The sequence below is a fragment of the Coregonus clupeaformis genome, chromosome 19 (genome assembly GCF_020615455.1).
Source record: "Coregonus clupeaformis isolate EN_2021a chromosome 19, ASM2061545v1, whole genome shotgun sequence".
NCBI classification, from domain to species: Eukaryota; Metazoa; Chordata; class Actinopteri; order Salmoniformes; family Salmonidae; genus Coregonus; species Coregonus clupeaformis.
In genome coordinates this window covers 55460909-55488099 of record NC_059210.1, presented here as the reverse complement: position 1 = coordinate 55488099, position 27191 = coordinate 55460909, and the positions used below count along the sequence as shown (strand labels likewise).

General features: G+C 44.6%; 1 protein-coding gene across 1 annotated transcript in view; it reads right to left on the bottom strand.

The window, feature by feature from the left end:
• LOC121532289 (protein O-mannosyl-transferase TMTC2) overlaps positions 1-27191 on the bottom strand; it is a 162517-nt gene that overhangs the window by 8646 nt on the left and 126680 nt on the right. The window contains exons 9-11 of the mRNA XM_041838144.2: positions 18626-18707; positions 15750-15864; positions 11546-11609 (exon numbers count right to left, since the gene is read on the bottom strand). Coding sequence (XP_041694078.1) covers positions 11546-11609; positions 15750-15864; positions 18626-18707 — 261 coding nt within the window. The remainder of the gene's footprint in view (positions 1-11545; positions 11610-15749; positions 15865-18625; positions 18708-27191) is intronic.

Genomic DNA, 27191 nt, shown 5'->3' with positions numbered 1-27191 from the left:
TAGTAGAGTAGTGGCTGGAGGACACACACTTAATGTATTGTGAAATCTGTTGTAAAATGTATTTTAATGTTTAAAAATGGTATAATAATGTATATTACTGCTTTAATTTTTGCTGGACCCCATGAAGAATAGCTGCTGCCATAATTATGGGGATCCATAATAAATACAGAATACAAATTCAAAAATAGATTACCTTTAAAACAACGGTCAGACATCTTGGACGCAGTCTCCAGTTCTTATTATACCTCAGTGTTTAAACCCTCGATGCTCCTTTGAGACCCCTCTTTCAAAGTCACTGAGTTCACTTCTTCTAGCCATGGTAGCCAAAATAATGGCCAACTGGGCATTTGTTTTTATACATGACCATAAGCATGATGGGATATTAAATGCTTAATTAACTCAGGAACCACACCTGTGTGGAAGCACCTGCTTTGAATACTTAGTATCCCTCATTTACTCAAGTGTTTTCTTTATTTTGGCAGTTACCTGTATGTCTTACCTGACAGTGAACTACACTTAAGGCATTTTTGGTCATCTTGTCATGAATGAGGTCCCGGAGTCATGGACATTAAAACAACAGACACTCTCCCATTGTCTGGCCATTTGTCTTGCTTTGTCCACAGTAATCTGAGCTGTACTACCTGCAGTAACAGTCGTGTTCAGCTCTGCTTTGCTCTGGGCTGTTCTACTCCGGTCTAAGACACTCATCATCTCTGTTTTTCCAGTGTCAAGGTTAGATGAGTGATGCTCCATGCACGAGCATTTTGATGGGAACAATATATCCAATAGCACCTCTCCTCTCATAGGGGGAATTAAATTGAAAAATAAATCAAACTTGCCTGTGGAATAATCTCATTGTCCCTTAGAGAGCCCTGTGTGTCCCTTAACGGACATAAGAAAACACATTGGCTACAGTGGTCAGGGCCAAAGTAAAGGCTGGCCTGACCAGGAATTCCCACTCCCGCTTTCTCCAATGTGTTAAAGCGTTTAATTGCCAGAAAAAAAAACATTTGTGATTTCATCTTAGAAGTGCTTCGGTAACCACAGACTGCGGGACTGATACTTTTGTAGCTAAAGCAATATCCCCTAGCAGAAGAAGTAAAAACATTTCTATACGTTTAAATCACATGAGCAGCCAGATTTCATGGTTAAACGGTTATGGTAATTTTTTACTGGCTTAAGTAATAAATTACCCTGTAGTTGACCCTGCAATTGATAGGTTTAGGAACCAATTTGCAGGATGGAGCTTTTTAACTAGACCCCAGAAAATTATAACCAAAACTGACCACAACGAAATTGAACTCCTTTATAAAAAAGCACATAACTAAAATGTGTTATGAAAGGGCCACACATTGGTAGTGGTGATATACCGGCTACATGTATGTCATTGTTCTTCTGTGGTGTTGCAGTGGTCCGATTGTGTGTGAGGTGGAATTCCCCGCATCACCAATGTAGATTCCCACTGCACTGCGGTTGGCCTGACTGGTTAGCCTGACTGATACACTCAGAGGAGAGATGGACGAGTCATCTAAACCACAGTCAGAGACAGTGGGTGGCTCCTGTTTCAGCAATCTCCCAAACAGAGGTAACAACCCACAGCCCATATGGAGGTAAAACAAACGGCACTATAGAAATGTTTGTTTTCAATCTGGGGCCTGTTTCTTTGATCTTCATGTGTCTGAATGCTAGAAACTAAAGGACATCACTGCAAACTGAGGTTTGTAGAGCTAATTTTTGGCTCCAATAAAGCCAACGTGTTCAATGTTGGGTTGGTTGTAGGCTTGGGCGGTATACCGTGTACTGGGGTATTTGGAAAAAGCCACGGGATGGTTTTTCAATACCATCAATACTGTCAAAACTATTTATTTGAATATTTGTAGCTAATTCCTGCAGTCAACTTGTGCAATACCTTAGGAGATTAAGCTTATCATAGTTCCCCAGAACAGTTGAGCCAGTCATGTGTTTGTTTGTAAATAGCACAACGGGAGAATGCGGGAGCTAGTGTGTCCATAGCGTTCTATATCTATCGACGAGTCTCAAAAGGTGATGAAGTTACACTTGTATGCAATTCACTACTAACTGTTTGCCATCAGATATCTTATAATAGCTTTCTGCCAGAAGTCTAAGAGCTCTGGATGAGTTATCTGTTCAGGTGCCATATTTCCCCTGTGCTTCCTACTAGCGTTTTTTTTCTCTCCTCTGTTCTTCTCCCCTCTGCTCCATGTACACATGCTGCTATTCCTTCAGAAAAGCATGCATCACAACTTTGTCCATTTGTACAATTTCTCTCGTTGACGTTTGCTTGTAATTATCTACACTCACTGAAAATGACATTCGGTAGCTACTAGCTATGCTTATATAACTTTATGAGCTGGATTTGCCTGTCTTTGCAATTAGTTTTGTTCGTTTTCGCTCGTTAGCTTTAGCTAACAGTGTCTATGTGATTGCGCTATTAGTTAGTTTTGTTAGCATTCTGGTAATAGAGGCCTGATGGGCTTTTCTTGCGTTTTTAGCAACCCCTTGTGTGATATGCAGGTAATACTGTAAATCCTCCCGGGATGAGAGATGGCCGGTATGACGATATGAAAATCTGGATAACGATTTGCAACTCTCTGTACTTCACCATAATATTTGTGTGTGTGGATGTGTGTGTGACAGAGAGAGAGAATGAAAGAGTGAAAGCGAGAACGAGAGAGAGAGAGAGAGAGAGGGGGGGGGGTTGCGAAAGTGTGTAACATGTTTTAGGGATTGATTTAATCAAACTGTCTTGAGGAAGACAAATTGAAACCAGCTGTCTGGGGAGGAAGAATCAGGGGAAGTAAAAGCTGTGACCCCTGGAGGAGAACACCTCTGGCTCCTCGGACTGAACACAATGAAATACCATCACAGGCTAGGCCTTTATATCCACAGCCTCAGACAAGACACATGAGAGATAAGGGTGTGCAAGGACTCCTGGGTAGGGATTCTACTGCTCTTCGTTCTCTTCCTTCTTTTCCTTTTAGTCCTGCTCCAGTCAAGCTTCAAAAGATCCCCCTTCCCGCCCCAGCGATCCTCCACCCCCCTACGCCAAACCTTTCCTCTGGCATGTAGTCGTAATGGAAGCATCACCAGATGTGGAGTATATTAGCCGGACCTCAGAAGAAACAGCTGCTTAAAGCCATGGGAGTATGATGATGAGGGAGCAATGACTGGCCATAAACCTATTTTATGCCACTGTAAATAGAAAGCATAGGGACCATATCTAATTGGCCTGGCAAATGTAAAGACTACAGATGCTGTAATTGTATGGTGACCAAAGCAAGCCTTTGATAGGCTGGTCTCTGAACAGAAGGAGAAGGGGAGGGTTGAGGCACCAAAGCCCTTGAGTTAAGCCAATCGTCCAGTCCTAAGTAAAGTGAACGGACACGTGGACTTAATATAATATGAAAATGCCAGTGCTTGGCAGTCAAGCTAAGTCAAGCAGTCAAGCTATACAGAAGCTGAAGCATAGCATGCAATCACAAATGAAGATAGACAGGAACATGGTCCAAGTCAAGTCACATCAGAGAGAACAAAGGGTAATACTAGGGAAGATGGATGAACATCCTCAATCATTATCTAGCCTCCACTGTAAGCAGGCCAAATGGCAAGGGAGGCATCCCAACAATGTGACCGCATTGGGCTGAAACAGCCTCTGTTTTTGGACTTGGATGCATCAAATGCATTTTTACATATTTGTGGATGCCAAGAGACTAAAATGTGAATATTATAATGATGATCTGTTCCTGAAATACATAGGAAAGACAATCATCTTGCTGCTCTGAGGGCAAATGTATAGCCAGAGCCATGTATAGGTCATTATCAATACAACGTCACAATACGGGTGCAGAGCGTTCGATTTGGGGGGCAAGGGAATCCCCAGCTCGACTAAAACCATTGACAACTACGTGCCGTTTTCAAGGGATTGTTAAATAAATGTTAAAACTATTTGGTTTTAATATCATCATCTCTTGAAGAGCATTCCACATTTAGCATTATACAGCAAGTAACTGCATGCTTTTCATGATCAGTAAACATCAATTGATCATGTATTTTCAGACACGTGAGGGTAGTCTATCCATTTAGCTAAGCAAACAACATGTGTCATTTAGCTTGCTTCATTAGAGATTATGTCACGCCCTGGCTCTGGGGACTCTTAAATGTTGAGCCAGGGTGTGTAGTTTCTGTGTTGTGTTTATTTCTATGGTGAATATCTATTATGTGTAGATCTATGTTGGCCGGTTTGGTTCCCAATCAGAGGCAGCTGTAGCTCGTTGTCTCTGATTGGGGACCATACTTAGGCAGCCTTTTGGCACCAGTCAGTGGTGGGATCTTGTTCCGTGTGAGGTATGTTATTTGTCTACCTTGGACGTCACGTTCGTTTGTTGTTTTGGTTGTGCGTTTATTCGTGAAATAAATATGAATGCATATCACGCTGCGCCTTGGTCCTTCTCGTTCATGAACGATCGTGACAGAAGATCCCACCAATCCTGGACCACGCAGTGTGCCGAGGAGGAGCAGAGAGGATGGACTTGGGAGGAGATGAGCGAGAGGCTGGCAAGAAGGAGGGAGGCCCTGATCACGGTGGAGAGACAATCCCCCAAAAATGTTAGGGGGGGGGCTCACGCCGTGGACGACGAGGCAGCAGGAGGCCGCGATAGAGCGGTTCCGCAGTTTAGCAGAGGAGGCCACCAGATTAGGGGGGTCATTGGTTCAGAGGGAGCAGAAGGAAAGTGTAGAGGCACGGCGAGAGGAGCTGGTTAGGCAGCAGAAGGAGCGGGGGTTAATGAAGGAACCCAGTCCCGCTCCTCGCACCAATCAAGTGGTGCGTGTCGCCAGTCCGGTCCGGCCCGTTCCTGCTTCCCGCACTAAGCCAGTGGTGTGTGTTCCCAGTACGGTTCGTTCCGTTCCTGCTCCTCGCATCAAGCCAGTGGTGCGCGTCACCAGCCCGGTCCGTCCTGTTCCTGTCCCTCGCACCAAGTCAGTGGTGCGCGTCGCCAGCCCAGCCCGGCCTGTTCCTGCCCCTCGTACCAAGCCAGTGGTGCGCGTCGCCAGCCCGGTCCGACCTGTGCCTGTCCCTCGCACCAAGCCAGTGGGGCGCGTCGCCAGCCCGGCCCGGCCTGTTCCTGCTCCCCGCACCAAGCCAAGGGTGCGCGTCATCAGCCAGGTCCGGCTCGTTCCTACTCCCCGCACCAAGCCAAGGGTGCGCGTCACCAGCCCGGTCCGTCCTGTTCCTGTCCCTCGTACCAAGCCAGTGGTGCGCGTCGCCAGCCCGGTCCGACCTGTGCCTGTCCCTCGCACCAAGCCAGTGGGGCGCGTCGCCAGCCCGGCCCGGCCCGGCCTGTTCCTGCTCCCCGCACGAAGCCAGTGGTGCGCGTCGTCAGCCCAGTCCGGCCCGTTCCTGCTTCCCGCACCAAGCCAAGGGTGCGCGTCATCAGCCAGGTCCGGCTCGTTCCTACTCCCCGCACCAAGCCAAGGGTGCGCGTCATCAGCCAGGTCCGGCTCGTTCCTACTCCCCGCACCAAGCCAGTGGTGCGTGTGTCCAGTCCGGCACGGCCTGTGCCTGTTCCACCGGTGCCTGGTCCGGCACCGGTCAGTTGCTCCACTCCGGAGCCAGAGCAATCCGCTCCACCGGGGTCCAGTCCAGCTCCGGTCAGCGGCTCCACTCCGGAGCCAGAGCAGTCCGCTCCACCGGTGCCCGATCCAGCTCCGGTCAGCGGCTCCACTCCGGAGCCAGAGCAGTTCGATCCACCATCGTCGGGTCCAGCTCCAGTCAGCGGTTCCAGACCAGACCAGGGGCGCAACAGGGAGGCGGATAATAGGTGGTGGTCACGCCCGGAGCCGGATCCGCCTCCGAGGCGGAATGCCTACCCGGCCCCTACCCTGTTATGTTTAGGTTGCGCAGTCGGAGTCCGCACCTTTGGGGGGGTACTGTCACGCCCTGGCTCTGGGGACTCTTAAATGTTGAGCCAGGGTGTGTAGTTTCTGTGTTGTGTTTATTTCTATGGTGAATATCTATTATGTGTAGATCTATGTTGGCCGGTTTGGTTCCCAATCAGAGGCAGCTGTAGCTCGTTGTCTCTGATTGGGGACCATACTTAGGCAGCCTTTTGGCACCAGTCAGTGGTGGGATCTTGTTCCGTGTGAGGTATGTTATTTGTCTACCTTCGACGTCACGTTCGTTTGTTGTTTTGGTTGTGCGTTTATTCGTGAAATAAATATGAATGCATATCACGCTGCGCCTTGGTCCTTATCGTTCATGAACGATCGTGACAGATTAGGCTTTTGGAAAGAGCTTGACATCGGCAAGTCCTCGTCTTGGTAAAGTTGTCAGTCGGACTACTGTCATCACCACTATAGATGGCAAACAAATCAAACAATATTTGGATATAGCCATCTAGTTTATCCCCTGAAAGTTAGCCTGTTAACTAGCCATATAGACGTGAATCTGTTATTAGCTAGATAGCTAGTCAATTTGACGTGGTCCATCAGTCAATGTAGCCTATCATGTCTGTCAGCAGCAATCGTGATTAAATGTTGAAAAGGGGAAAATGTTAGCTAACTTCGCTAGGTAGGCCTACGTTGGTTGTAGAAAAAAGTACATTAGGACTACTTACCACTATGTTTAGCCAACTGTACAAAGTTTCTACCGGTAGCTTGCAAAGTAAATAATCAGCTAGTACATCGGCAAATGCGCCCTTCTGCTGCTTGACAGGTAGAACTCACAAAGCATTGGAAATTAACATAAACCACTCATACTTGTCAGGTATAGTTAACTTTTATATCACTTAAATATCAAATTAATGGTGGCCAATATTGAGACATATCGTGAGGCTACCCTCACGTATCTGAAATTACATGATCAATTGATGGTTACTGATCATGAAAAGCATGCAGTTACTTGCTGTATAACTCTGATTTATAGACCGAGTTCAAATTAGTTATATTGGATATTCGTTCGATTTTCGATTTTCTCTCGGGGTGTCACACTCATTCCATTGAGGGCCTAGTGTCTATGGGTTTTTGGTTTTTCCATTCAATTAAGACCTAGACAACCAGGTGAGGGGAGTTCCTTACTAATTAGCAGTGGTGGAAAAAGTACCCAATTGTCATACTTGAGTAAAAGTAAAGATACCTTAATAGAAAATGACTAAAGTAAAAGTAAATTCACCCAGTAACATTCTACTTGAGTAAAAGTCTAAAAGTATTTGGTTTTAAATATACTTAAGTATCAAAAGTAAATGTAATTGCTAAAATATACTTAAGTATCAAAAGTAAAAGTAAAAATCATTTCAAATTCCTTTTAAGCAAACCAGACGGCACCATTTTCTTTTTTCGTTATGGATAGCCAGGGGCATGCTCCAACACTCAGACATAATTTACAAACGTGTTTAGTGAGTCCACCAGATTAGACGCAGTAGGGATGACCAGGGATATTCTCTTGATAAGTGTGTGAATTATACCATTTTCCTGTCCTGCTAAGCATTAAAAATGTAACAAGTACTTTTGGGTGTCAGGGAAAATGTATGGAGTAAAAAGTACATAATTTTCTTTAGGAATGTAGTGAAGTAAAAGTAAAAGTTTACACCACCGCTAATTAGTGAGCTTAATTCATCAATCAAGTACTGTACAAGTGTGGAGCGAAAACCCACAGACACTCGGCCCTCCATGGAATGAGTTTGACACGTGATGAAGATGGTATATTTAGAATCAAGGGTGGATGGAAAAGAACATAACTTTTTTTTTTCTCCAAATTATTATATTTCAGATTTCAATCTTCATTAGCTCTTACACAAACTGTGCCATGACAATGAAAATTATATATTCAGAATCAGGGGAGGAAGGACAAAAATCCACTTAAAAAAATATTATTTATTTATTTTGCTTTGAATCTTCAATAGCTCTTAGACAAAGCATGCCATGACTATGACAATCTTATATTCTGAATCACGGAAGGATGTTTATTTACATTTCGTTATTATTTTTTTTATTTTTTTGATATACACTGCTCAAAAAAATAAAGGGAACACTTAAACAACACAATGTAACTCCAAGTCAATCACACTTCTGTGAAATCAAACTGTCCACTTAGGAAGCTACACTGATTGACAATACATTTCACATGCTGTTGTGCAAATGGAATAGACAACAGGTGGAAATTATAGGCAATTAGCAAGACACCCCCAATAAAGGAGTGGTTCTGCAGGTGGTGACCACAGACCACTTCTCAGTTCCTATGCTTCCTGGCTGATGTTTTGGTCACTTTTGAATGCTGGCGGTGCTTTCACTCTAGTGGTAGCATGAGACGGAGTCTACAACCCACACAAGTGGCTCAGGTAGTGCAGCTCATCCAGGATGGCACATCAATGCGAGCTGTGGCAAGAAGGTCTGCTGTGTCTGTCAGCGTAGTGTCCAGAGCATGGAGGCGCTACCAGGAGACATGCCAGTACATCAGGAGACGTGGAGGAGGCCGTAGGAGGGCAACAACCCAGCAGCAGGACCGCTACCTCCGCCTTTGTGCAAGGAGGAGCAGGAGGAGCACTTCCAGAGCCCTGCAAAATGACCTCCAGCAGGCCACAAATGTGCATGTGTCTGCTCAAACAGTCAGAAACAGACTCCATGAGGGTGGTATGAGGGCCCGACGTACACAGGTGGGGGTTGTGCTTACAGCCCAACACCGTGCAGGACGTTTGGCATTTGCCAGAGAACACCAAGATTGGCAAATTCGCCACTGGCACCCTGTGCTCTTCACAGATGAAAGCAGGTTCACACTGAGCACATGTGACAGACGTGACAGAGTCTGGAGACGCTGTGGAGAACGTTCTGCTGCCTGCAACATCCTCCAGCATGACCGGTTTGGCGGTGGGTCAGTCATGGTGTGGGGTGGCATTTCTTTGGGGGGCCGCACAGCCCTCCATGTGCTCGCCAGAGGTAGCCTGACTGCCATTAGGTCCCGAGATGAGATCCTCAGACCCCTTGTGAGACCATATGCTGGTGCGGTTGGCCCTGGGTTCCTCCTAATGCAAGACAATGCTAGACCTCATGTGGCTGGAGTATGTCAGCAGTTCCTGCAAGAGGAAGGCATTGATGCTATGGACTGGCCCGCCCGTTCCCCAGACCTGAATCCAATTGAGCACATCTGGGACATCATGTCTCGTTCCATCCACCAACGGCACGTTGCACCACAGACTGTCCAGGAGTTGGCGGATGCTTTAGTCCAGGTCTGGGAGGAGATCCCTCAGGAGACCATCCGCCACCTCATCAGGAGCATGCCCAGGCATTGTAGGGAGGTCATACAGGCACGTGGAGGCCACACACACTACTGAGCCTAATTTTGACTTGTTTTAAGGACATTACATCAAAGTTGGATCAGCCTGTAGTGTGGTTTTCCACTTTAATTTTGAGTGTGACTCCAAATCCAGACCTCCATGGGTTGATACATGATAATTTTTGTGTGATTTTGTTGTCAGCACATTCAACTATGTAAAGAAAAAAATATTTAATAAGATTATTTCATTCATTCAGATCTAGGATGTGTTATTTTTGTGTTCCCTTAATTTTTTTGAGCAGTGTATAATTTTCATAGTCATGGCACGTTTTGTGTGAGAGCTATTGAAGATTGAAAGCCCCCCCCCCCACCAAAAATAATAAAATCACAATTTAAATAAATACAATAAAAAGTGGATTTTTGTCCATCCAGCTATTGAAGATTGAAATCCGAAATCGTATTATTATTATTAAAAAAATTGTTGTGGATTTTTCTCGATCCCACCCCTGATTCAGAATATACCATCTTCATAGTTATGGCACGCTTGCTTCAATAGCTATTGACGAGAGAAAACCTAATATCCACTGAATATCCAATATAAAAATAATTTTACCTCAGTGATTTAAAGAGCTAAATGTGCGAAATGTGTAGTTCTGACTATGCTTTTCAAGAGGTGATGATATTAAAACCAAATTGTTAACATTTATTTAACAATACCTTGAAAACGGCATGCAGCTGTCAATGGTTTTAGCGGAGCTGGGAGTCTCCTTGCCCCCCAGAAGGCAAATCGAACGCTGTGCACCTTATTGTGACATTTTATTGATAACGACCTATTTAGACAGTTGGGCCAATGTCGTTTCTGCATTATGATTCATTTACATGACACTACAACATTCTATGGCAGCCATGTTAGCTCCCTATTTACATTACATGGGGAATATTTAAACAATGCTATGTAACTGAATGTCTAGAGTTAGAACAATATTCAAAATTCTAAAAGTTGGCCTAACTCTCTAAATATATTGCTCTGATCTCAGCCAATGTTCTGACCAAATGGTGGTTCTCACACTTAAAGCATCACAAACAAGAAATATTAAAATTGTAGATAGCACTTTTACCAGTAAGGTTGGATAGTTTGCATAGCTTCAACACTAAATACATTATGCTCTTTCCTTTTTCCTGTTTGCTGTGGTAGGCCATCATTGTAAATAAGAATTAGTTCTTAATTGACTTGCCTGGTTAAATAAAGGTTAAATAAATAAAAAAAATGAATAGAATAACTGTGTTACTATACAACAATCACAGTGTCTTCACAGCGGGGACTGTCTGGGGGTCTATACTATTAGTAGCACTGAGTTATGGAAATGAGCTCCACACTTTACCTCCCACTCTTTGGTGTATGGTCTCTATTAATGCATTTAGTTGAACTATGACAATAATGAGGATTGTGCTGCTCTAAAAGGGTGGGAGTTTGTGAAGCTACACAGATATTTGCACACAGTTAAACAAATAATCAACGTTTTTACTCACTACAATTACATAAACATAGTGGGTAAACCGTGTAAATTGTGTATTTTGTACGTTTGTATGTACAGGAAACATTTCCGTTGGCTGAATCAAACATCAACGTCGGTTGACACTGTCCAGACACACTTTGATTGTTCCTTGACAAGTGAATTCTTCCAATCAGGAACTAACATTAAGACCACAGAGGCCAAACATTCTTTCCCCCACTGCAGTTCAAACAAAGTCAAATTTGTGTTGTCAAACGATAGCCTACTCAACTATTTGGGTCTATTAATTATCCATTCACCAAAGCCCTGTGACTAAGTGTTATTATCATTATTCCTTTCAATCTGACCACCCTAAAATGGCCCCTCCTTTGAAGTCATTGATTGATGCTGCACACACAAACCTTACAGCTCTGGACAACTTAACCCATGTCTTTCTCGAAACTCAGATGACTCCTTTGACAATAAAGGCCATTGTGAGGAAACAGGCAAGACAGTGATTGGCCAGAGAGCCACCCAGCCAGTGATTGGCCAGAGAGCTACCCAGCCAGTGATTGGCCAGAGAGCCACGCAGCCAGTGATTAGCCAGAGAGTCATTCAGCCAGTGATTGTCCAGAGAGCCACCCAGCCAGTGATTGGCCAGACAGCCAACCAGTCAGTGATTGGCCAGAGAGCCACCCAGACAGTGATTGCAGACAGTGTCCATCATGTTGAGTAATAAAGGGTAATTAAAGGTTGATATACTCACGTTGGGTCTTATGCTGGCTGCCCGTCCGTAATACTTCTCGGCTGCGTCGTTGAGACTGGCTTGTCTGCAAAGGAAAGCAAAAAAAAAGCAATCATCACTCATCTTTATTTCTTTGAACTTCAGAGGGTTCAGAGGGGACCTTGAACTCTGTCTGTTTACTGCTGCTCCGGGGTCAGTGAGGCCAGGCTGAGGAGAGAATGCCGTGTAGAAATTAGAGGAGTCAATGAAACAAGCAGTTTGTTTCCAGGCCTTTCAGCAGACAGCACCCCATGCTGAGTGGTGTACAGCATGCCCTGGTTGTTTTCATTATATCCTGGGTTGTGACCTTTGTGTCATGACCTTTGACCTGTGTGTCATTAAAATAGGCCTCTCATCAACCACTGCCTTAGTAAGAACAAACATAACTTCAAAGTCCCCTGTCTTCTGTGTAAAAACATCTATTGTTTTTGGTACTGAAGGTCAGTGGGGTTGGGAGGATTTTAGGCCTAGGAAGAAGATTAACACAAAATTCCATGCAAAAGAATTGGGCACATACGATTATCATATCTAATCAAATTGTAAAGGATGGTTACGGAAGCCACAAATACAACAACAAATCATACAATGAAAGACAGTGAAAAACATATTTTAAGGTAAAGGCACCTCTAGACAGACGGTCCTCCTGCGAATCCCAGAAGACTAGAAGTATTTAGAGTTTGTAGACGCTCCAATAAAAACTCCAGTCAAAACAAGAATATCTTCCATATGCTCATCATCTACGTGCACAATACACTACGCCAGTACGCTTAGATTACCATCGTACCTGACTGTGTCTCTTTCCCTTTGGCCAAGAGCTTTTCCGTTTATTAATATTCCTATAACCCAGGAATCATTTTTACAACCCGCAGCTGCATTTCACTGATGGTAGCAATTGTCTCATTGCAAACAGTTTAACTTTGACACAGTCAAGGACAGAGTCAAGGACGGCTGGCTCCGGAGCCCTGAGTCATAATGATGAAAGCGAGACCATCTGAACTGAACTGGGCTTCCATTAAGCCTGTCTGGTCCTATTAAGGTATCCTCCTCCATATGGCTGCGATATATGGCCATTTTCACATTCCACAACTAGCATGACAACACCCCAAAGATATCCATACCTGAGTAATCTCTAAACCCAGAACGAAATCTCACAGTCTGTCAAAAGAGCTAATACCTGAGCTACATGTCATACCACAGTGCATAAGTGCTGTCCTATTCCTGTTGAACTGTCATCAGAATATGACATGATTGAGGCAAGAGAAGCAGTTTTGGTATCTTCATCTAATGTTAGTCTGCATTATTAGCATACAGCATGCAATTCTAATAATAGCAAAAATGCAAGTTCTCTCCAGCACCCGACAATGATATTTAAAACACCCCAATTTTCAGCTGTAGGGATGGCTTTCCCTCATGAAATGTTCATTCTGCCAAATCAGTCAATCACATTTGAGATGCTAAAACGGTTTGTACTCCATAAGGTAAGAGAACGAGTCATTGTGTATTCTTAGGGGGGGATTAAACTAAACAAAAAAGACATACAAAAACAAATGACTCCAAGAAACGACACTTGATACCCTTGTGGCTCGTTTCAAAACAAACAGACCATTAAGCTCCATATGTGACCAACATTGCCGTTAAGCCACAGTGGTAATGGCTGGTCAACAGACAAGGGGAGTGGATGCTTTCCCTATGAGGTAACACCAGTGGTGGGGTGAATGAGTCTCTATGGCGTGAACAGATATGATATACGTTTTGGACGGACATGACATGATCAAGCTCAGGAAGAATGACTGATGTATAGATCACAGCTTGTCTTCTGCATCTGTAATACTGTATCTCCAGCACTAACGAGGGTGGAGAATCACTGAGACTCATTGAGAATCATTCCTCAGTGCAGAGAGCACTGCTTACCTCAAATAATTATTGATACACTTTAGTTCAAGGCCTTTGTGTAGGAACTGGTGTGTGTCATGGCTATTCACAAGTCCTCACAATGAAAACTCAAACACCCTGTCTTTGTTCAACTCCAGGAAGCAGAGCCCGAGCTAAAACCGCTATTAAGCAGCAAGAATCATCATTTGTCAAGTTGAATAAACAAATAGCTCACACTAAATGACCATCATACAAAGCAGTATTCCTTCTTTGCTCAACAATAAATACTTGCTTAACCTCATTGAACTGTTTAATAAATATTCTTTAAAAAGTAACTTAAATAGTGCCCCATACCAAAAATCCAGAAAATATTAAGTTACAGAAAATGTACAGTATTGACAAAGATGGGTTTGCTGTCTAACCGTGACCGTAACCATGTGTTGTGATAACGGCAATCATTTTCAGGTCTATAAACACATCATTATCAGACTGGAGAACTGCCACACCATTGTCACCAGACAAACAATATCTTTAATATGAGTGGCAAAGGATTGCCTGGGGATAGTGGGTTGTGAAAGCACGACAAGCACAATGGGAGAAAACAACCTAAACTTCTACCTTCGGTTAGACCTGTCCTCTGAGATACAGCTGTTGGGAAGAGAGGCGAGAGAGGAGAACTAGAAGAGCCCGGAAAGGAAGAGACGGAGGGAGAAAAGGGATTATGAGTGAATGAAAATAAATAACTCCCTGGATGAAACGATGTTGGACCATATTTTACATCAGCAACACGACCGCTGAGCCTTCTGTCTTTGAGCCCTGACAGTTGGTCATCTAAAGATGGTTTATTAACCCCAGTGCAGATGCACAGACACACAAATCACACGGCTGACACTATTACTTACTTAAAAAAATACAGATGATTTCATGAACTAATTGTTTCAGCAACAACTGGCAGTGTACGATCTGTGTACTAACGACATCTAGCCCATCTGTCTCGAGCAACAAGACACACTTGTTACACAAACGTTACACAATTGTTCCTCGTTCATTCTGTCAAACAGATCTGGGTTCCCAGAACAGTGTTGTGACGCCACATAGCCAGTGAACAGTGGGTCTGGCTTGCAGAGGGATTTGAGCACTTAAAGGGCAGCATTAGCACATTCCCCTGGGAGTTAGCACTCAGCCAACCTTCCTTTCCCTTTCCTTCGCCTCGCCTGCTGGCTGCTGCCGCTGATCTGTAGACCCGGACGAAGGTTTGGAATAACGTGCTGATTGTTTAAAGAAGGCCGGGGGAAATGGATAGCGAGGAAGTAAACTTGTCAAAGACCAAGGGCCCCAGAGAGCAATAAGAGAAGGTTTGCACATCTTAAAGTCGACTCCTCCCCTCCCCACCCTCTCCCTCCCCTGTTCAGATTCACTAATATCCCCCACCAACCGAGGGCCTTCCACGTCTTGGTTCCAAGACAAACACATAAAGAACATGAGTTCCAGAGGAGAGAGACCCCATGCCAGCGCGGCGGTGGGGAGTCCCTCTTTAACAGCCATGGGTCTGGACCCTGGAAGAGGCTCTGTAAAGCATGGACGGCTGGGATGCTGGTGGTGCACATCCCCCTGGATCAGAGTGCTGTGCAGTGGGCCACCATGTGAAAACCAGCTGGATAAAGACATTATACACAGCTGCATGACATGGCCTCTTTCTGTCTTTGGTCAAGAGAGTGAACCGAAGCACAATGATTCAAGACATCGCATTAACTGTTTTAGTGGTCGTAATTTCCCACAGCCAGCAGTAGTAATCCTCACACAGAAAACCCCTGATTAACCATGATAAGTCTAAACAAGGGAAAATCTCCAAACTAGGAAATATAATATTGTTGGCTCTAAATTGAGCTCCCACAGTCTGTGTGGCATATTCTAAATTGGCATGTTCCTCTATTTACAAATTTGCACTCGCGCCTTGTGCCTTGAAACACAACACCTTGCAGCTTCCAGGAGAGCTGTGAGACAGACACCGCGCTGCTGAACCTTGCTCTGGTTTGGAACTGGCTTTTCATGAATAAGACAGGAACAGCAGAGGGAGCGCAGAGGCAGGCACGTATCCGCGAGCCGCACTAAGACTGCAGCTCCCTGGCTACCGCTCGCTGCAGTAGAGAAGGGGATTACAGCAGCCGGCCAAGTAAATCACACTGGCAGAGGAGAGCTGTAAGCCCTGGAATAAAGCGTAAAGACTGTAGACGCTCTCCCTCCCTCCATCCCTCCCCCCCAGCCCTTGTCCCCTCCCCTCCATCTCAGTGTATCTGTCCCATCCAACACTCACCTGAGCATGTGGGCTGCGCTGAAGACCACATCAAACTCCCCGCTGTCCAGACGAGCTGCCTTCTCCGCCATCTCAGCCGCTTCCAGCAGACGAGACTCCTCCAACAAAAACTGACCTGGGAGCAGCCAGAGGGGGAAAGGAAAGGGAAGGAGAGAGAACAGGAACACTGCGTTAAAACGCGATTTGTGGATGTATTCCTAGAGCGGGATGAATAGTGGCTGGGATATTGCCTTTGGCCAGGGGAGATAGGCAAGCCGCTGTCCGCCCTAAAAGTGATTTGCGGAAACACAAGATACGAGTGGAGCGTACCATCACTCTTGGCCATCACTCAGGCCCATTTGTCCAATTAGTAGGATTGTGATAGGAATGTATCTCTTACATGTGCGTCGGCCTGGCTGGAGAACTGAGTTCTGTACGTCTGAGGTGCAGCTGAAATATCGAGCAGGGCCTTTGTAGACCTCCCTAATGACGCTAGAGTGTGGACCCCTGAAGGAGGCACGAACTGGGGTCGGACCACTCGGAAAGGGTCAGGTTTGCGGAGGAATTAATAGCCTGTTAATTTTGGTGGGCTCCACTACTGTACCATGCTCAGAACCACTGGGTGAAACCAAGTATATTTTCCTAAATAGCTGTGAATGTAGACCTTGCTGCTACAGGCCTTAGGTGAAGGAAATACTGATTCGCCCCTGACTGATTACCAATGTATTGTAGAGCACCTCCAGCTTAAAACAGATGCCTAACAGGTCCTCAACTGGCAGCTTCATTAAATTGTACCCGCGAAAGACCAGTCTCAACGTCAACAGTGAAGAGGCGACACCGGGATGCTGACCTTCTAGGCAGAGTTGCAAAGAAAAAGCCATATCTCAGATTGGCCAATAAAAATAAAAGATTAAGATGGCCAGTCTGAAATATGGCTTTTTCTTCGCAACTCTGCCTATAAGGTCAGCATCCCGGAGTCGCCTCTTCCTTATTGACGTTGAGACTGGTGTTTTGTGGGTACTATTTAATGAAGCTGCCAGTTGAGGACCTGTGAGGCATCTGTTTCTCAAACTAGACACTCTAATGTATTTGTCCTCTTGCTCAGTTGTGCACCGGGGCCTCCCACTCCTCTTTCTATTCTGGTTAGTGCCAGTTTGCGCTGTTCTGTGAAGGGAGTAGTACACAGCGTTGTACGAGATCTTCAGTTTCTTGGCAATTTCTCGCATGTTTCTGGCCATTTTGAGCCTGTAATCGAACCCACAATTGCTGATGCTCAAGACACTCAACTAGTCTCAAGAAGGCCCGTTTTATTGCTTCTTTAAATCAGCACAACAGTTTTCAGCTGTGCTAACATCATTGCAAAAGGGTTTTCTAATGACCAATTAGCCTTTTAAAATGATAAACTTGGATTAGCAAACACAATGTGCCATTGGAACACAGGACTGATGGTTGCTGATGGGCCTCTGTACACCTATGTAGATATTCCATTAAAAATCTGCAGTTTCCAGCTACAATAGCCATTTACAACATTAACAATGTCTACACTGTATTTCTGATCAATTTGATGTTATTTGAATGGACAAAAAAAATACTTTTCTTTCGAAAACAAGGACATTTCTAAGTGACCCCAAACTTTTGAATGGTAGTGTACATTTCAAAGAGGAAACAAAAAATGTGATTTGTCACATGCTAAACCACAGGTGTAGACTAACAGTGAAATGCTTACTTACGGGCCCTTCCCAACAATGCAGAGAGAGAAAAATAAGAGAAATAGTAGGAGAAAAAAAGTATAATAATAACACAAGGAATAAATAGAAAAATAATAACACAAGGAATAAATACACAATGAGTAACGATAACTCGGCTATATACACTACCGGTCAAAAGTTTTAGAACACCTACTCATTCAAGGGTTTTTCTTTCTTTTTACTATTTTCTACATTGTAGAAAAATAAACCTAAACTATGAAACATAAACTATGAAATAACACATATGGAATCATGTAGTAACCAAAGAAGTGTTAAACAAATCAAAATATATTTTATATTTAAGATTCTTCAAATAGCCACCTTTTGCCTTGATGACAGCTTTGCACACTCTTGGCATTCTCTCAACCAGCTTCACCTGGAATGCTTTTCCAACAGTCTTGAAGCAGTTCCCACATATGCTGAGCACTTGTTGGCTGCAATATTAAAGCTGACATACCCCCTAAAAAAATAATTTAAAAAAGTCGATGTGCAGAGGTACAAGGTAATTAAGGTAAATATGTACATATAGGTAGAGATAAAGTGACTAACCAATGGGATAGATAATAAACAGTAACAGCAGCATATGTGATGAGTCAAAAGTGATTAGTGAAAAAAGGGTAAATGCAGATATTACAGTTAACTATTTAACTAACTATTTAGCAGTCTTATAGCTTGGGGTAGAAGCTTTTCAGGGTCCTGTTGGTTCCAGACTTGGTGCATCGGTACCGCTTGTCGTAAGGTAGCAGAGAGAACAGTCTAGGACTTGGGTGGCTGGAGTCTTTGACAATTTTTAGGGCCTTCCTCTGACACCGCCTGGTATAGAGGTCCTGGTTGACAGAGAGTTCGGCCCCAGTGACGTACTGGGCCGTGTGCACTACCCTCTGTAGCTCCTTGTGGTAGGATGCCAAGCTGTTGCCATACCCAGCGGTGATGCAGCCAGTCAAGATGCTCTCAATGGTGCAGCTGTAGAACTTTTTGAGGATCTGAGGGCCCATGCCAAATCTTTTCAGCCTCCTGAGGGGGAATAGGTGTTGTCGTGCCCTCTTCACGATTGTGTTGATGTGTGTGGATCATGATAGTTCCTTAATTTATAACCTTAATATAATGTTGGTGAATCAAAAGAAACTGACCCAGAATGGCAGTACTTACCGTAATGCATATAGCAATTTCCTTTAGTGGGGTCTAGTTGGATGGCCTTCAGAAAGAACCTCTCTGCTTCAGTCTTCTGACCCTACGAAGGGAGAGGAATTAAATAAATTATCAGTATTTGTTGCCGTTGCGATGCTGCTCATTTTAATATACAGTGGCCTGTAATTTTTTTTTCTCATTTTGTCTGTCATAGCTGACGTGTACCTATGATGAAAATTACAGGCCTCTCTCATCTTTTTAAGTGGGAGAACTTGCACAATTGGTGGCTGACTAAATACTTTTTCCCCCCACTGTAATATATAATGGTTTTGCTAAGCCACAAACTTACTGTAACATTAAATCTTAATATGACACCTTGTGTCATCCTAAGAAAGATTTACCCTCAAAGTACACAATGTCATGCTTGGCACAGCTGACTGCCTGGTCTGAGCATTTAATCATAACACACTTATATCTGTACAAATAACACAGAGGCTGTGGTTAATCCACTGCAGCTGAGAGAGAGAGAGTGAGAGAGAGAGAGAGAGAGAGAGAGAGAGAGAGAGAGAGAGAGAGAGAGAGAGAGAGAGAGAGAGAGAGAGAGAGAGAGAGAGAGAGAGAGAAACGTGTGCACACACACACACACACACAGATTGAGAGAGGGCGTGGAGAGTCGTTCTGGGTTACATCACACAGGGAGTGACAGACAGGGTGACTGGAGCCTGATGAGGGTCAGCAGCAGCAGTGACAGATTGGGGCCCAGTGGAGCCCAGAGGAGCCAGTGCCCCGGGGGCCTCAGAGAGCTGGCTCAAATCACAACTAACACACAAAGGCTCCAGCCAACACAGCTGCCTCTCTCTGTCTCACACACACAACACTGGTCTTATCTGTGTATCAGCTGCACACGACATGAAGATCACAATAGATGTTCAACTAATCAATTAAAGCCTATAGAAACCTAAATATAAGAAATGCCACAGCACTTCAGATTGTGAACAAAAAGCGGCAAGAGCTCCCTTAATATTACATAAGCCAGTAACCAGAATAAATTATGTTTAGGAAATACATTATATAGAATGAACACAATTCATTAATTTTAATTGCAAAGGCTTTATACAAACACTGCAATCAGATTTGGATGATTGCGTGCCTCATACATTTTTCACCGGGTTTACCTTCAATAACACAAAAAGTACTCACAATTTCCAAGTGTAAATATTTGAGTGTATTCTCCATTGATATGATGGAAAATAGAAGTATATGTTTAACGCAGCTCAAGGCGCTCAAATTCAGAAATAGTACAAAGCGCTCAGCTGAGGAGCAGCTGGAATAGTCATAACATCAGCATATTTCTATTTACTGAAGTTCAGACAAAAAGCCTGGCAGGAAACCACGTTGTGACAATTTAATGCACTGGCTCCCATTGTGCGTGTGGATTTGAATCTATGTGGTACATACAGGTAACTGCCAAAATAAAGGAAACACCAACATACATTTTCTTCTGTGGTCCGCTGTAGCTCAATTGGTAGAGCATGGCGCTTGTAACGCCAGGGTAGTGGGTTCGATCCCCGGGACCACCCATACGTAAAAATGTATGCACACATGACTGTAAGTCGCTTTGGATAAAAGCGTCTGCTGAATGGCATATTATTATTAATAGGAGATTGGGCCACTAGCCAGAACAGCTTCAATGCACCTTGACATAGATTCTACAAGTGTCTGGAACTCTACTGGAGAGAAATTTGGTGTTTTGTTTGGTGGTGAAAAAAACACTCTCAGACACCGCTCCAGAATCTCCCATTAGTGTTCAATTGGGTTTAGATGTGGTGACTGAGACGGCCATGGCATATGGTTTACATAGTTTTCATGCTCATCAAACCATTCAGTGACCACTTGTGTTCTGTGGATTGTGCATTGTCATTCTATGGGGGCATAGCCATGGTAGCCAAAATAATGGCCAATATAATGGCCTGCCCAGCATTTTCATACATGACCCTAAGTATGATGGGATGTTAATTGCTTAATTAACTTAGGAACCACACCTGTGTGGAAGCACCTGCTTCAATACACTTTGTATCTCTCATTTACTCAAGTGTTTCCATTATTTTGGCAGTTACCTGTACTTTGCAGATTTGACTGAGAAGTGAGGAAAAACAACTCTCTTTACTGGAGAAAAGTTGTCAAGAAATCTTTGCAGAATGTGAAAATAATATCTCCCGTGAGCCCCTATTGATGTTCTCAGCTTTTGAATCCATTTTTGGCCTTATCAGGCTTAGGAGTTCTACTCCTGAGTGGGTTGTTGAATGAAATCCAGTTTCATGTCTGGACTGCTAACGAACATCATCACTTCAACATTAGAGCTCATTAGCTTTTCCCTTCACAATTGTCAGGTATCCAGATCAAAACAATATTTAGTGTGTGGGGGGAAGTAGTGGTTTGTATGCAGCCTAGCAGGCGCTTAGACTGGCTGTGCAGCACATCGGCCCATAGCAACAGCAGCAGAGAGAGAGATTGTTAATAACTATGTGTGATGGATGCTGATAGATGGCCTGGCAGCCTGCAGTGGTTGAATGGACTGGAATCGATGGAAGAACCAGCTCTCTGCCTGTCTGTCTGTGTCTGTGTCTGTCTGTCTGTCTGTCTGTCTGTCTGTCTGTCTGTCTGTCTGTCTGTCTGTCTGTCTGTCTGCTTGTCTGCCTGTCTCCCACCACCCATATCCACTTCCTATTCAATATCAACTCATTATGGAGGTGAAATATCCTGCTTTCACACATACTGTGCTTATTGTTAGTGTTGATCCCCTAATCTCCCAGTGACATCAGACGTGGAACAGATGTGTACTTCCGCTCTGGCAGCCATCGAGGTGATTATGAATGGAGCCTGCATCAGATTAGGCCCGGAAATGACTTGTGAATGACTGAGTTCAATAACACCGAGCACCATGGTACACATCTCCGACCCCAGCTACACCCCTCCCCCCAGGGGGTCCCGGATGAGGTGCAGAGGGGTCAGCCCAGCAGGAGAACGACACCAATCTCCACCGCCAAACCCTGTCCTCCAATGCGCGCTACACCTCCCCCAACCCACGATCCCCTGCCAGGATCTGAACTTAGGACCCCTGACAGAACGGCTGTTTTCTCATCACTCACAGTGGGGGGTAAAGGGGATGGGAGTGGAGGTGGGGGTCACTTCCCTGGTGTGGTATTTGATCAAGACTAAACACAGTTGTCAGTGAAGAGACAGTAGAGGTAGTGGTGTGGTGGAAGGTCGGAGGTCACGATGGGGCTGATGGAGGTAGAAGGTGAACTGAACATTTTCAAGGTAGCTCTTGCCAACTTACACTCCTGGGCCCTCATAGATACAAACTTGTGCTAGGGCTGGTTGAGCCACTGCAATTCACACTATGCTCTGTTCTTTCAAAACCATCTCAAGGCTATTGAGTCTGTAAGTCTGACAGCTCTCTCCTCTCCTCACCCCTGAGGTGGCATCATTTACACCCAGAGGAGAAAGGAGGCCCTGGGTAAGCCGTTGTCGATCTCTGCCTGAGATCCAGAGGAGAGGCACACAGCCATGAGCTCTGAACTCACTACTTTCCTCTAAATCAATAGCCCTTTCTTTTTTTTTCTTTTTCTTTTTTAAAATTTTTTTCTTTAAATTTTATTTAATTTTTTTCATATTTTAATTTTTTTTTGGGGGGGGGAATGGATCAGCTTAATATTGCAGATAGATTGTATCTTCTATCAATGTAATTGTCTGCATCACTTCCAATCCCCCATGTTTTTTTTTAAATATATATACTCCCCTTTATTACTTTTCAACCCCACCATCCTTTCCCTACTTGGAGTAAATTAGTGAACAACAATGCCCAGGCCTCTACTTCCGGTCTATACTTACTATCTACACCTTATGGACAGAGTTAATTTTACAATAATTCTATTATATATATATATTTTTTTTATTTTATTTTATTTTTTTTTGCTCCTGAACTCCTTCTACTCTCAACCTCTCCGATCATTTTCATGATGTCCATCCGGTTTGCTTCTATATGCCATATCTTTCTAACTGTGCTCTTTCCCAAAAGCTCCCAACATACAACCTATATACTTATTATGGACACAGTATGCTTACATTATTAGCCTTTTTTTTTTTTTTTTTTTTCACCTTTATTTAACCAGGTAAGCCAGTTGAGAACAAGTTCTCATTTACAACTGCGACCTGGCCAGAGTTACATATGGGGTAAAAAAAAACATAAGGTCATAAAATACAACAGAAAATATATATACAGTGTGTGCAAATGTAGCAAGTTATGGAGGTAAGGCAATAAATAGGCTATAGTGCAAAATAATTACAATTAGTATTAACACTGGAATGCTAGATGTGCAAGAGATTATGTGCAAATAGAGATACTGGGGTGCAAAAGAGCAAAATAAATAACAATATAGGGATGAGGTAGTTGGGTGGGCTAATTTCAGATGGGCTGTGTACATGTGCAGTGATCGGTAAGGTGCTCTGACAACTGATGCTTTTTTGCAATTCGTTCCAGTCATTGGCAGCAGAGAACTGGAAGGAATGGCGGCCAAAGGAGGTGTTGGCTTTGGGAATGACCAGTGAGATATACCTGCTGGAGCGCAGACTATGGGTGGGTGCTGCTATGGTGACCAATGAGCTAAGATAAGGCGGGGATTTGCCTAGCAGTGATTTATAGATGGCCTGAAGCCAGTGGGTTTGACGACGAACATGTAGTGAGGACCAGCCAACAAGAGCGTACAGGTCACAGTGGTGGGTAGTGTATGGGGCTTTGGAGACAAAACGGATGGCACTGTGATAGACTACATCCAATTTGCTGAGTAGAGTGTTGGAGGCTATTTTGTAAATGACATCGCCGAAGTCAAGGATCGGTAGGATAGTCATTTTTACGAGGCTTTGTTGCGAAATAGGAAGCCGATTCTAGATTTAACTTTGGATTGGAGATTCTTAATGTGAGTCTGGAAGGAGAGTTTACAGTCTAACCAGACACCTAGGTATTTGTAGTTGTCCACATACTCTAGGTCAGACCCGTCGAGAGTGGTGATTCTAGTCGGGTGGGCGGGTGCCAGCAGCGTTCGATTGAAGAGCATGCATTTAGTTTTACTAGTGTTTAAGAGCAGTTGGAGGCTACTGAAGGAGTGTTGTATGGCATTGAAGCTCGTTTGGAGGTTTGTTAACACAGTGTCCAATGAAGGGCCAGATGTATACAAAATGGTGTCGTCTGCGAGAGGTGGATCTGAGAGTCACCAGCAGCAAGAGCGACATCATTGATATACACGGAGAAAAGAGTCGGCCCAAGAATTGAACCCCTGTGGCACCCCCCATAGAGACTGCCATAGGTCCAGACAACAGGCCCTCCGATTTCACACATTGAACTCTATCTGAGAAGTAGTTGGTGAACCAGGCGAGGCAGTCATTTGAGAAACCAAGGCTATTTAGTCTGCCAATAAGAATGCGGTGGTTGACAGAGTCGAAAGCCTTGGCCAGGTCGATGAAGACGGCTGCACAGTACTGTCTATTATCGATCGCGGTTATAATATCATTTAGGACCTTGAGCGTGGCTGAAGTGCACCCATGACCAGCTCGGAAACCGGATTGCATAGCGGAGAAGGTACGGTGGGATTCGAAATGGTTGGTGATCTGTTTGTTAACTTGGCTTTCAAATACTTTCGAAAGGCAGGGCAGGATGGATATAGGTCTGTAACAGTTTGGATCTAGAGTGTCACCCCCTTTGAAGAGGGGGATGACCGCGGCAGCTTTCCAATCTCTGGGGATCTCAGACGTTACGAAAGAGAGGTTGAACAGGCTAGTAATAGGGGTTGCAACAATTTCGGCGGCTAGTTTTAGAAAGAAAGGGTCCAGATTGTCTAGCCCAGCTGATTTGTAGGGGTCCAGATTTTGCAGGTCTTTCAGAACATCAGCTGTCTGAATTTGTGTGAAGGAGAAGCGGGGGGGGCATAGGCAAGTTGCAGCGGAGGGTGCAGAGTTGGTGGCCGGGGTAGTGGTAGCCAGGTGGAAAGCATGGCCAGCCGTAGCAAAATGCTTGTTGAAATTCTCGATTATTGTAGATTTATCGGTGGTGATAGTGTTTCCTAGCCTCAGTGCAGTGGGCAGCTGGGAGGAAGTGCTCTTATTCTCCATGGACTTTACAGTGTCCCAAAACTTTTTGGAGTTAGTGCTACAGGATGCAAATTTCTGTTTGAAAAATTTAGCCTTTGCTTTCCTGACTGCTTGTGTATATTGGTTCCTAACTTCCCTGAAAAGTTGCATATCGCGGGGCTATTTGATGCTAATGCAGTACGCCACAGGATGTTTTTGTGCTGGTCAAGGGCAGTCAAGTCTGAGGAGAACTAGGGGCTATATCTGTTCTTAGTTCTGTATTTTTTGAATGGGGCATGTTTATTTAAGATTGAGAGGAAATTACTTTTAAAGAACAACCAGGCATCCTCTACTGATGGAATGAGATCTATATCCATCCAGGATACCTGGGCCAGGTCAATTAGGAAGGCCTGCTTGCTAAAGTGTTTTAGGGAGCGTTTGACAGTGATGAGGGGTGGTCGTTTGACCGCGGACCCATTACGGACGCAGGCAATAAGGCAGTGATCGCTGAGATCCTGGTTGAAGACAGCGGAGGTGTATTTAGAGGGTAAGTTAGTCAGGATGATATCTATGAGGGTACCCATGTTTACGGATTTAGGGTTGTACCTGGTAGGTTCGTTGATAATTTGTGTGAGATTGAGGGCATCTAGTTTGGATTGTAGGATGGCCGGGGTGTTAAGCATATCCCAATTTAGGTCACCAAGCAGTACGAACTCTGAGGATACATGGGGGGCAATCAATTCACATATGGTATCCAGGGCACAGCTGGGGGCTGAGGGGGGTCTGTAGCAAGCGGCAACAGTGAGAGACTTATTTCTGGAAAGGTGGATTTTTAGAAGTAGAAACTCAAACTGTTTGGGCACAGACCTGGATAGTATGATAGAGCTCTGCAGGCTATCTCTACAGTAGATTGCAACTCCACCCCCTTTGGCAGTTCTATCTAGACGGAAAATGTTATAGTTGGGGATGGAAATTTCAGAATATTTGGTGGCCTTCCTAAGCCAGGATTCAGACACTGCTAGAACATCAGGGTTGGCGGAGTGTGCTAACGCAGTGAATAACTCAAACTTAGGAAGTAGACTTCTGATATTTACGTGCAAGAAACCAAGACTTTTGCGATTACAGAAGTCAGCAAATGATAGCGCCTGGGGAGTAGGAGTGATACTGAGGGCTGCAGGGCCTGGGTTAGCCTCTACATCACCAGAGGAACAGAGGAGGACTAGAATAAGGATACGGCTAAAAGCTTTAAGAACTGGTCTTCTAGTGCGTTGGGTACATAGAATAAAGGGGGCAGATTTCTGGGCGTTGTAGAAAAGATTCAGGGCATTATGTACAGACAAGGATATGGAAGGATATGAGTAAAGTGGAGGTAAACCTAAGCGTTGGGTAACAATGAAAGAGATAGCATCACTGGAGGCACCAATTGAGTCGGTCTCCGCGTGTATGGGGGGGTGGGACAAAGGAGCTATCTAAGGCAGGTTTAGCTGGGCTGGGGGATCTACAGTGAAATAGTACAATTAGAAATAACCGAAACAACAATAAGCTAACCATATTGACAAGGGAGAGAGGCATAAAGCAATCACAGGTGTAATTTGAGAGAGCTAAGACAACAGCTGGTAATGACGACACAGTTTGGGCTGAGGCTAAACATAAACAGGATGCAGTACCGTAAAAAGGAACAGTCCAGCAGACATCAGCTGTATAGCTGAGTTATCATAAGGTCCGGTGAACAGCAATAGGATAGTTCGGAGGTAGTTCGGGGGCTGCTAAAGCACTAGCGAGCAAGAGGGCACGGCTAGCGTGTGCTAGCAGGCCGGGGCTAGCAGATGGAATCTTCGTGGTCGACGTCGTAACGGGAAGCCTGTTGTAAAATCTACCTCATCAGACGATTTCGTCGGCAGACCAGTCGTGTAGGATCGGCTGGGCTCCGTGTCAACACTAGGTGGTCCCGTCCGGTTGACAGAGAGGTAGATAGCCGGGAGATGGGAGATGGGAGATGGGCCTAGCTCAGGATGATTAGCCAGACCTCAACGTCCATTTTGTTGCAGCTAGCTGGTAGCGATGAATCCAGAGTTAAAGGTCCAGTGATTCAGTGATTCTGGCAGAAAAACTGATATGTTCTGGGTCGATAACGCGCTGTGCAGACAGTGCAGACTGGCCGAATAATAGTCCAGACTATAGCTGGCTGGTAGGTGGTGCAGGCCACGGACAATGGTGAAAAACCGCTAACGGTAGCTGATAGCAAGTAGCTAGTTAGCTGGCTACTCCCGTCCGGTAGACCTAGAGGTAGATAGCCGGGATATGAGCCTGGCTCTAGGCTAGCTCGAGGCTAACTGGTGCTTGCATCGGGGGCAGTGGTGATTAGCCAAACAGCAACATCCATTCGGTTGCGGCTAGCTAGTTGCGATCCGGTGATTAATGTCCAGTGATTAAATTATTCCGGCAGAAAATCCAATGTTCT